This window comes from Neophocaena asiaeorientalis, unplaced genomic scaffold (assembly GCF_003031525.2).
Source record: "Neophocaena asiaeorientalis asiaeorientalis breed wild unplaced genomic scaffold, Neophocaena_asiaeorientalis_V1.1 scaffold22, whole genome shotgun sequence".
NCBI lineage: Eukaryota > Metazoa > Chordata > Mammalia > Artiodactyla > Phocoenidae > Neophocaena > Neophocaena asiaeorientalis.
In genome coordinates this window covers 1572525-1584801 of record NW_020174422.1, presented here as the reverse complement: position 1 = coordinate 1584801, position 12277 = coordinate 1572525, and the positions used below count along the sequence as shown (strand labels likewise).

Sequence of the window (12277 nt, the reverse complement as noted above, 5' to 3'; positions counted from 1 at the left end):
GAGCTTGGACACACCATCTAAGGACCTTTCCCAAGGAGGGCTCTGCTCCTCAGGGACAGATTGCTTCTTTCAGATCTACTCATGGCCCCTCTCTACAGCCCTTGGTCCTGTGTTAGAATTTCATTGACACCCATCAGCTCAGGCACTGAACAGTGATGTCATCTGGTAGCATCTGCATTCCTGGAAAGCATGTGACAGTGGGAGAAGAAGAAGCTCAGGTCGGTTACCCAGGTAACAAAGCAGTGTCCCACATCCTCAGGCAGCTGCTCATACTTCTCCAGCTCTTTGAGGAAGATGCTGCAAGGGGAGAAAAAGGCCAAATCAGACATCTCTGTACTGCTGACCCCCTCTCCACCAGAGGCTTATACTGAGGTCATCCCAACCTTGTAAACTCTCCATTATTTACACGTGGCTTCTCTACTCTCTAAGCAACACGTGGTAACAAGCGATTTTAAATATGTTGGAACTAATTTCATTAAAATTTCTATTAATTGATTAACTAGTGCTACTTAACATTGTTTCCCTTAAGGGTTTACACTTCTCAGGCTGAAAATAATGAAATATTATACTTGTGTTGGGCATTTCATTTTAACAGTAACTATGACTATTTGTTTCACAGGTAATCTGAGCACGTTGTAACATTTAAAAATATACAGATATAGGTATCAAAAGAACAAAATAAATATCATCTATGATCCCAGAGGTAGGTGGAAAAATTCTGAATCCTACACTGACTTCTTTCCAATTTTTCACTTTCTTCTTCCATCAGTACCCAGTTTGTGCTAAAAGACCGAGTTAACGTTTCCTAATGCTGACATTGTTGGGAAAGAAAATTTAATGGGGAAAAAGTTGTAATACATTTCAAAGCTGAATTGAATTACTACTGAATTATCTGCCATTGTGGATATCTGAGCCATGGCTCCCTTCTATCTTAATAAATAATAAAGAGTTGACTATCCCAACTTCAAATTAATATATTAAACAATTGGTTTGAGCTCAGAGAACATAAGCTCAAATAAGCCAGAATCACTGGAATGGAATTTGCTTTTTAAAAATCACACAAAGTTTTTCAAATAAAAAATAATATGAGGTTGTGGGGAAACATTCTGGTGGAGATGGAAGACGGTATAATCTTTGCACAGGTCAATTTGATAACATCTATCAAAATAAAAAATGTACTTATCTTTGCCTCTGCAATTTTAATTTTGGAAAATGTCCTATAGTTGTAGTCATGTGTGTAACGTGAAGTATATACATGTAGATTCACTGTGGCACTGTTCATAACAGCAAAAGATGGTCTATAGATGACAAAGTAAACTACAGTACATCCACAGAACCATATACTATGTAGCTATAAAAAATGGCTAAGCTTTTTAGGTTTTCACATGGAAGATCTCCAGGGCAGGCTGCTAAGTAAAAAAAGCAAGGTGTGGAAGAATGTATCTAATATTCTGCCTTTTGTCTAAGTAAATAATACATACTCTTATTTCCAACCCAAGAAACTAATGGTCAAAGTGTACAATTTCAGTCATGCAATATAAGTTCTGGAGATCTATTATATAGCATAATACTTATAGCTAACAATAATGTATTGTATACTTAAAAGTTGCAAAGAGGGTAGATCTTATGTTAAGTGTTCTTATATAATAATAATTGGGGAGAAAGCTTTGGGAGGTGATAAATATGTCTATGGCCTTGATGGTGGTGATGGTTTCATGGGTGTAGAGTTATCCCCCAACGCATCAGGTTGTGATATTAAATACGTACAGCTTTTTACATCAACCATACTTCAATAAAGTGGTTAAAAAGAAAGTCATTACCTAAAATGAAAAGACAACCTACTGAATGGGAGAAAATATTTGCAAATGATATAACCAATACAGATTAACATCCAACATATATAAATAGCTCATACAACTCAACATCAAAAAAACAAACAACATGATTTAAAAATGGGCAGAAGACCTGAATGGATGTTTTTCCCAAGAAGACATACAGATGGCCAACAGGCACATGAAAAGATGCCCAACATCACTAATCATCAGAGAAATGCAAATCAAAACCACAGTGAAGTATCACCTCACACCAGTCAGAAGGGCCATCACCAAAAAGAACACAAATAACAAACGCTGGAGAGGGTGGGGAGAAAAGGGAACCCTTCTACACTGTTGGTGGGAATGCAAATTGGTGCAGCCACTGTGGAAAACAGCATGGAGCATTCTCCAAAAACTAAAAATAGAGCTACCATATGACCCAGCAATTCTACTCCTGAGTATATATCTGAAAAAAATGAAAACTCTACTTTGAAAAGACACATGCACCCCAATGTTCATAGCAGCATTATGTACAATTGCCAAGATATGGAAGCAACCTAAGTGTCCAAGAGATGAATGGATAAAGAAGATGTGGTATATATACAATGGAATATTACTCAGCCATAAAAAGAATGAAATTTTGCCATTTGAAACAACATGGATTGAGTAGGAGGGCATTATGCTAAGTGAAGTAAGTCCGACAGAGAAAGACAAATACTATATGATATCACTTATATGTGGAGTCTAAAAAACACCACAAACTGGTGACTATAACAAAAAAGAAACAGACTCACAGATATAGAGGACAAGCTAGTGGTTACCAGTGGGCAGAAGAAAGTGGGGAGCAGCAAGATAGGGAAAGGGGATTAAGAGGTACAAACTACTATATATAAAAAAAAATAGGGCTTCCCTGGTGGCGCAATGGTTGAAAGTCTGCCTGCTGATGCAGGGGACACGGGTTCGTGCCCCAGTCCGGGAAGATCCCACATGCCGCGGAGTGGCTAGGCCTGTGAGCCATGGCTGCTGAGCCTGCGCGTCCGGAGCCTGTGCTCCGCAACGGGAGAGGCCACAACAGTGAGAGGTCCGCGTACCGCAAAAAAAAAAAAGCTACAAGGATATACTATACAACATGGGGAATATAGCCAATATTTTATAATAATTATAAATGGAGTATAACCTTTAAAGATTGTGAATCACTATGTTGTATACCTGAAAGTTATATAATATTATACATCAACCATACCTCAATAAAAAAAAAAGAAGAGCAAACAGACTTTCACACATGTGAAATGACATATAAAGAAGAGCATTCACCACAGTACTGTCTGAAATAAAAGTCGGTTGGAAACAACACAAATATATTTTTAAAAAGTCATTACCATAGGAAACCAGGTGAAGGAACAGGGTGAATGAAGGTAGTGGTGGGTGGGTCTTCTCGATCTAAACTTTTCTATTTAATTTTGATTTTAAAAATTAATTCAGAAATTAAATTAAAATAAATAAAGTAGGTCTGAATGATTCCATTGTCTACTCTACCATTGGAACAAATAAATTTTACTGATTTGACTTACACTACTTGAGTCCCCTTGTCCAGGAATTCTGGCAGCATCTTACAATTATAATTACAATTGGTTATGGATTCTATATATATGTAATTTGTGTTCTCCCTTCAATGACATAGAAAGATGTTGGTTTTGGTTTAAAGAAATATATATGTGCAATTAAAAAATGTTTGGCAAGTCATATTTGGAAGGCCAAAATGCTAATGATTGATAGGATCATAGATGATATTTTTTGTCCACCTGCCATTTAAATTTTCTACAACAAATGGGTACTACTTCAGTAATGAGAAAAAGTCACTTAAAATTTTGTGAAGACTCCTAGCAATACCCATTTGATGATAATCATCTTTCTCCTGAATTTTGGAGTATCCTGATCTGAATCATGGAACAGCAGTGATTATAATGCAATTTGGGCTTACAAAATGCAAATATGCAGTGCTCAAAAATCAATAAGTATCATACTTGTTGCTATTTTTGGAAGAACTGCAGGTGACACACATATATTTAATATGACTTCTAAATTAGAAATAGGAAAAAATTATATAATGCTATAAGTGAGGATCAAATTTTTTTCAAGGCCAGAAAGAAAACATCTTTTTTTGTAGCAAAGAGAAGCAATCTGGCTCATTACTATATATAACATAATACGTTAAAATATTAATCTATTTTTAATATAATTTTTATTTCTGGAACTAAATTCTAAAAGACACTTATTATGTGACTCTTTTCCATGAGAACGCTAAATAATAAAATGTACAAAATCTTCAGAGGTAGTTTTTTCAGATGTTGAGATATTCTTTACACAGTCATTTCTCATATGGGCTGAACAGGGACGGGGTGGGGGACGGGGGAGTGCTGGAACAGCTTGACGAGTGGGGGGAAGAAACTCTGATGAGCTATTCTAGGACAAGGACTGGTGAAAGGAAATGAACTGCTTTAAAGAAAGCAGGACTAGGAGGAAAGAGTACTTGGAAGAAGAGAGAAAGAGGCGAATTTGGAGCCCTGGGCACCTACAATAAATGCTATTGGCTGTAGGAAACCTCCACTTCCCCACTCTCAGGATCTCACTCCAATCCCCTCCCTCTCACCCCCATGATACATAGGCCCTTCTCCTTTAACGGCAATCAAATAAATGATACAACAGCCCGGATCATGACATTCCACGTAAGATATAAAATTGTATTCTTGCTTTAGAAGTTGCAAGGACTCTGTGACGACTCAGGGAGAGTGTCCTCCTTCCTTGACTTATGACCCAAGGTCAGTGGCCTGGTCACTTAAGGTTAATTTTAAGCGCACAGTGGTAATTATACCCACAGAGTTGATAACTGATCTAGATGCTGAAGATGGTGCTAGAATTTTATTTAATTTAAATAGAGCAATACCCTGACTTTTGGTGACAGTAGGTATCAAAAACCTATGGGAGGAAGCTCTGCTTGAAAATTCTCAAGAAGTGAAAGCACTTTAAAATGAGTTAAGTACACAGACTATCACTGCTACAGTTAATGCCTTTTCGGAAAATGCAGGTTTTAACGGCAGCTGCCACTGCTAGCTCCCCTTTCTACTGACCCGAGGCCTCACTTTCCTTCCCTCCCACAGCCAAGCTCAAGTCAAAGAGCCAGAGTTCACACCTACTCACAGTCGTGAGGGGGTCTTCCGAAGTCTCATTTTTCTCAACTTTAAATAACCTCGTGGGGATGTTGTGAGGATTTAATAAATCCACGTAGGTAAAGAACCCAAACCACTGCCTGGCATATAGCAGGCACTAAATAAACATTCGTTCTTCAGGATCAGGGCTTCCCAATCTTAATAAGCTCCACTCCTGTAGATTTATCCCGAGAGAGCTCTCCCCACCATGCCCCTGTTGGAAAATCTATAGTAGATTACCTTCTCCTAAACCATATCTTGGGAAAATCTTGATTGGGTATTATGCAAAGATTGGATTTCAAGGTCACAGATCATGTCAGTTTGGGAAATGCTGGGCTAAACTAGTTAGTTTATGGCAGGACTTCCAAAATCCTATAATATGATGACGCACATTATAAATGTCTGAAGTATCTGACAGAGTGTGCAGTGCTTCCCAAACTTCTTTGCGAGTGGAACATTTCTGGGGGGACTTTGTCTTAAGGAACACTCTTGGAAAACCTTAGTTAGTGGATACCACACCTGGCTGTGCACTGCCCTCTGGGTTAGGATCTGAGCATCTGTACTGTTCAGCAAAGCTCCCTGGGTAATTCTAATGCATCCAGTCCATAGGTCAGCTTTTGAAGGCAACTGCCCTATTCCAGCGTGCTTCCAGTTGTTAGATCCTACATCAACTCCACATGATTTAATTTTTAAATAAAAAAGCTGAGAATTTTAAAAGCTATTTATTTTGTGCTGGGCGTATCAATTCATAACTTTGAGTAGGATGTGTACTACCATCTCAATGTTATTGTTGATGGTAAGTGGCAGTATTAAACTCTATTTTGCTTTTTAATTTGAAGCTTATGAAGATGACAGGTTATGTACGTCTGATCAGTATCATTCTACCTACTTCAAATAGATGTGATGAGTTTAAATTAAAGCACAAGAGGTCACAACACTTCACAAATGATGGGATATTCCTCCTCAGCTGTTCTATAGAAACATCTTGGTCCTTATCATTTCAATAATTATGTGTAATAAATCACGGGAGAACGAACAAAGCAAGGAGTTTAAGAGTTTGCGTGAATGTCTGGGGTTCTTTCAGAAATGAACAAAACTTTTAAAGAAATGTCAAGATTCAAATACTGTATGATATCACTTACCTGTGGAATTTAAAAAATACAACAAACTAGTGAATATAACAAAAAAGAAGCAGACTCACAGATACAGAGAATGAACTAGTGGTTACCAGTGGGGAGGGGGAAGGTGCTTCGCTCTGACTTTGGACAGGATCCTGGGAAATGAAACCTCTAGCATTTATTGACAGAAAAGCTTTGTGAGCTTTGTCATTAAGTACTATGGAAACAGCACCATTCCAAAGGCACCCTGAGTCATTCTGATTTTGTTATTCTCGCCAAAGGTAAATCTGGCCTATGTTCTTACTGCTTCTGGAGAAGTATATCCTTCACAGAGGACCTCTACGTCAAGGGTGCAGCTTGCATTTAAAGGGGAGCATATGTGATGACCTTGTGTATGCGTGCTCTCATGCATGTGCATGCACACTTGTTGGGACAAGGGGAATGAAGGGGGGGGCGGTGCTGTGGTAACGGGGCAGGGGGGAGAAGAACAATGAGGAGGAGACAAACAAATAAAGCTGGAGGCAGCCAGGGAGAAAGGCATCAGGCTCATCTTTGCAGGCAGTCCAGGACACTGCCCCTTATCAATGCTTTCATACAAGTGGAGCTAGAGATCGTTTCTGAGGGATCCATTAGTGACCAGACAGATTCAGAGCCCATCTTGGAAGAGGCTCCGGACTGCAGGCCAGGACAGCTGGTTAGCACACTGAGCGGCTGTTAAACTAGTGGAGAGCTGTGCACACTCCAGGGAAGGTACCAGATTGCTCACAAAAGCGTTTAATCAGCACAGTTTGATCACCTGGGCTGAGCCATGACAATCAGTGGGCTCTGTCCCTTTATTTCACAGCAGAAACCTCAGCTTACGTTAGCGGTGAAGGGGCAAAGTGTGCAAGGCAGGACTCTTACTCAGCATATGCCCCACCCTCACCTCCAACCTCAAGCAGCAGTTTATCTCGCTGCACTGCTACCTGTTGAATATGTTTCTCTAATATTTCCTAAGTTTGTTTAACTTGTGTGATCAGATGAATCAAACAGTATTGCATAGGGCTTCCCTGGTGGCGCAGTGGTTGGGAGTCCGCCTGCCGATGCAGGGGACACGGGTTCGTGCCCCGTTCCGGGAAGATCCCACATGCCGCGGAGCGGCTGGGCCCGTGAGCCATGGCCGCTGAGCCTGCGCGTCCTGAGCCTGCGCTCCGCAACGGGAGAGGCCACAACAGTGAGAGGCCCGCGTACCGCAAAAAAAAAAAAAGTATTGCATAAATATAAGTTTAATGTTAAAGTAAAATATAAACAATCTCACATTTAATGTTATTCATAGCCATTGATAGCCTGTTTAGCAACTAGGCAAGGACGCTAAGCAGTTAGTGTGTACAAGTGAAATGAACATGACTTGAACACCCCCAAATGAATGTTTAGACTTTGTCTGACTTTGGGTACTCCCCAATATCTATAACCAGCACCAATGTCAACGGCTTACTGAAAAACAGTAGCAACAAAATCACAGCTAAATTTTTTTTAGGGCCTTTCTGATGGGTAAGGCCCCAGTTATCCCTTAGAGTATGGGTTTAGGGCCCAAGAAAAATCACAAGTCTTCCCCTTCCTCTTCGCTTGGCATTTGAATATTAAGAAAATGACAGTGTGACTTAATAGGGAGTTATGAAGACTTGGATTCTTTGGCTGTGTTACTAATTGGTTTGTGCAGGTCACGAACTTTTGTAAGCTCCAGTTTCTATAAAACAAGGGAGTAGGATAGAACGAGATTTTCCTGGAGTGTGAAGAAAGCATAGAAAGCACAGAATACGCATATTTTGAAGCAAGGGGTGTGTGTGTGGGAAGGAGTAGGAGAGGCAACGGAGGAGAAGGCAGCCGCAGCCTGGCAGTGTGGCCTCCAGAAGGGGCTGTGACCTGCACATCCCTTTTCTCACCGCTTGGTGGAGCCAGCTCCTCACCTTGTAGTTACAGATCTACCCTCTGTGTTTCAAGGGGTTGTAAAATCAATTTAGCGGGTGGAAACCAGCATTAAAAAGGAAGGAGAATGGAACCCAATCCAAAATATCAGAGTGCATCACACATAGTGAGGGTGTTATTTTGGAGGACTTAATTTTCCTCTTATATATAATGTATAAGCATATGCATATCAGGACATGATACATAATTTTTCTTTGGTTCATGATCAAAAATATTTGAAAAGCACTTTGCTGACGCTCCTGCCTGCAATAGGACGCAGGGAGGTCTAGGTCTTTATCCATCTCTCTCCCTCCCTCTCACCCTCGACCCTCCCCCTTTCTCCCTCTCTACTGATCTACCATCTCCCTCTAGTAGTGCCCCCCTTTCCCCTCTTCCTTCCTCTCTCCTTCTCCCCATCTCTTCTTTCCCCTTGTTATCCACTGTTCTCACTTCTCCTCTATCCAGGTATTTTACCCCACTTTCCCACTCACTCTGTCTCTCCTGCCTTCCTTCGTGCTCTCCTACACCACCATTTCTGACTCATACCATCTCCACCCACCACCTCTCCCCTCCTGAGCCTCAATCTCACAGACACAGACGTGACAAGACACAGTCTAAGTAGGAGTGTGACGGCCAGACCTCCCCCATCCTTGACCCAGGATTCAGACTCACTCCCAAACTCCTCCCATTGCCTCTCGGCCTCCCTCCTAGACTTCACCACTCTCCTCCCTGAAAGGGCCTGTGTTCAAACTCTCCTCCATCATCAAGGGAGCCGTGCCCGGCTGTACAAATCCCACTGGTTATTTAAATTCCATCTCAAATGCCCCTCCTCTGGGAAGCCTTCCTGTTACTCCAACAGAGACTATTTTCTTTGCTCCTTTGATCTGCACTTGTGCTCACCTCCACCCTTATCACCAATACCTCACTGATTCCCAGAACTCAGAGGGCAGAGCCTTGGTCAGATTCCTCACTGGGTACCAACTCCATCTCCAAACCAGTGCGGGGCCGACCCCAGGGTGGAACTCCTGGGAGATCATGGAAGTGTGGGCCTCGTTCAGTGGTTCACTGGCCTCTCCCATCATTCCCCCCCACCTTGTCTTCTCCTGCCCTGCTGCACACCACCCTCTGCTCCCCACTGACCCCGGCTACCTGGTGCCCTGGAAGGCTGCCCTGAGCCTGGCCAGTGTCTCAGCTCAGTCCCACTTAGCCCTGGCCCTGGCCCTCAGCCTCGGGCCAGGGAACACTAGGCTGGTAGGGCAGTGGGTGGTGGCCAAGTCCAAATCTAATAGCTTCTGGCCGGACCTGGAGGAGGGAGTTTGCAGAAGGGTTATCCAGCCCTGGTTGTTGGTCCCCTACTTTTCTTTCCAACCCTTGCTGAAAACTGACTTATTTCAGGTCATTATTGTAAGGGTGTGTGACCTGGATGACACACCTATGGAAGAAATGGGTTTTCCTCAAATTTGAGGATGCATATGGAAGCTGGTTAGATATGAATCAAACAAACCAGATTTGGCAGTGCCAGCTGGTGGTCTATGGAGTAGGGGACGGGAAGAGAGCACTGAGGTGGGAAACCCAGCCCCTGGAATCTACACCTAATCTTTCAAGGGAGAGTTGTCACATACTGGGCAAGTCACTGGCCCCTCTCTGGGTCTCAGTGTCCTTATCTGTAAGTGGAAATGGTTGTACTTGATGGTCAGGAAGACCTTCTGATCCCTGACAGCAGAGATTTTATAAAAATGTTATTGCCCAGACTCACATATGGCCATATCTCCAAAAACTGAAAAGGAAAAAGTAAAGTTCAGATTTAACCAAAGGTGATGAGCATTTTAAACAAATAGCTGTCCTTATCAAAGCTGAAAATCTAATACAAGGCAAACTGAAAATAAATGATTTTCCCACATCATGAGCTGTAGGCCAAATTGGGGAGACAGCATTAGCAAAATCATTACCGTTTGGGGGATCTATTTATGGCACATACTACCTTATCCGAGCGCTCCCAGAATGCTTAGCAAAATGCAATACAAATGGATCTAGTTTTTCAGTAGATAAGTTTCATGATCTTTACATTTAGTTCTATAATAAAGAGATATAGTACGAAAATAGGAAGAGTGGAGGGTAAAACCTAAGTATCATTCCACTTAAACCTCCAATTTGTGTTAAAATTACTACTTGTAGGTATTAAATTCTATATAGTGAATTGTTCTTCTTTATAGAAATTTTGGTACTTGGGAATTTCTCCATTCAATACCTACAGAGACAAAGGTCCTAGAGAAAGATCACATACATACAGCTACTCTTTTTTTTTTTTTTTTTTTTTTTTTTTTTTTTGCAGTATGCGGGCCTCTCACTATTGTGGCCTCTCCCGCCACGGGGCACAGGCTCCGGACGCGCAGGCCCAGTGGCCATGGCCCACAGGCCCACCCATGTCCCCTGCATCGGCAGGCGGACTCCCAACCGCTGTGCCACCAGGGAAGCCCGCCACCTATATTTATTAAACAAAGTTGAAAATGCAGTTTTCAGTAACAATAGTCACATTTCAAGTGTTCGCTAGGCACACATGACCAGTGGCTACTGTACTGGACAGCACAGACACGGAACATTTCCATCACTGCACAGAGCTCGATGGCGCGGTGCTGTTTTAGAATCTTGCCTCAGGGGGGCTGCTACACCGGTGCCCACTGCCTCCCCAGGACCTCTCCGAGCTGACAGTTTCATCTTCATCATGACTGCTTAATTCAGTCAAAGCCTTGACTAGCCTGACCCTAGGACGTCCTCCGGACTGTATCCTACAACCCTGAATCTCTACCTCAACCCTTCTCTGCAACAGGGTTCTCAGAGAGCTATAGGACTTTATGTCAACATTATTTCTCAGGTCTTGAGGTTTCCTCTATTTGTACTTTGGAAACGGAATTATTTCCATAAGCTGGTTATGTAACTAATCAACCAATGTTCTTGCTGACCCTCTGTTAATGATGGAACATGTTTAGTATGCTGTGGGAAAGATATTTAAATCAAGTTGGCAGCTAGAAAAAATGAATTGTGAGGTTTTAGGGCTCTATGATTCTACTGATTTCAACAAAACATAGAGGGTTGATTGATGTTCTCCCCTATAAGCTGTCGAGAAATATGTTCCATTAGATAGTTTGATTATCTATCTAACTATCTGTCATCTGTTGTTGTTTCGGTTGAGGGTGGGGAAGATGAGGTAGTTACGGGTGGAGGAAGTATTTAGGTTGAAAGAAAACTTCAGTGGAATTTGAAACCTAGGGCCCACAGAGTAGGACGGTTAGCCTCAGATGAATTCTAATGTCAGGATTCCCAAGAGTTTTAATGAGCAGAAGCTACTTTTACTTCCTCAAGGCCTGGCTATCATTCTGATTGGGTCTGAAGATGTTGGCAGGTAGGTCCCTCAGGACACTGGGGAGAGACACTGATGAATACTTGACTTCACCCTCCACTAGGAATTCTAGACCATTGCAGAGAAAGAAGTGTGAGTGAGAAAGAAGTCTGACAGCCACTGACTTAGAAAATTTAATGGGCAATACTTTACCAGGCAAGATTTCCCAATCAGCTTTGGTCCACTTGTTGGGAAAGCCCTGCTGTTGGGTATTTATGGCCCTGAGTGTGCTCCACTGAAACCCTCCACCAACCTACTTGTTATGAAAATCGTAGATCTCCTGGATGTTGCCAAAGATGATATGCTCCTTATTAAGGATCCCAGGGGGGATCTCCTCCACACCACTGGTCATTTCCCATAGGTAGGTCTGTAAGACAGCAACAGTTCCTCACTGGCAAGCACTGCCACGTGAAATACACACAAAACAAACAGGGCTTCAAAGCTGTGGGGTAAGGCTCAGACTGGGAATGCATGTAGAGCCTAAAAAGTGAGATGGTAAGTAAGCAGAATGGAAAGAACGAAAACCTGGATGTTCCATTACTGTGAACTGTTGCTAGGGAAATTCACATCCCAGACTTTAGCAAGAACACACACTCCACAGTCTTCTTATTTATTAAATGTGTTTGAGTCTGACTGTGTGTCGGGGGGAGGATGCAGATTTTTAGACTCAACTTAAGTTCATCGACTGTGTCATAGATTTTATTTTGAATTCAAGTGTGTTATATGCTTTTTTTTTTTTTTTGCTGGGCCTAGTTCCAGTCTGAGAAAAGTTTCTTTCCAAAGCACTTTAAACTCCCA

At 42.0% G+C, this 12277-nt stretch overlaps 1 protein-coding gene across 3 annotated transcripts in view; it reads right to left on the bottom strand.

Annotated features, from left to right (window-relative positions):
* KALRN (kalirin RhoGEF kinase) overlaps positions 1 to 12277 on the bottom strand; it is a 573088-nt gene that overhangs the window by 226136 nt on the left and 334675 nt on the right. For all 3 annotated transcript variants that reach the window (XM_024756492.1, XM_024756493.1, XM_024756494.1), the window contains exons 25-26: positions 11737 to 11846; positions 228 to 297 (exon numbers count right to left, since the gene is read on the bottom strand). In XM_024756492.1, the coding sequence (XP_024612260.1) occupies positions 228 to 297; positions 11737 to 11846 (180 nt within the window). The remainder of the gene's footprint in view (positions 1 to 227; positions 298 to 11736; positions 11847 to 12277) is intronic.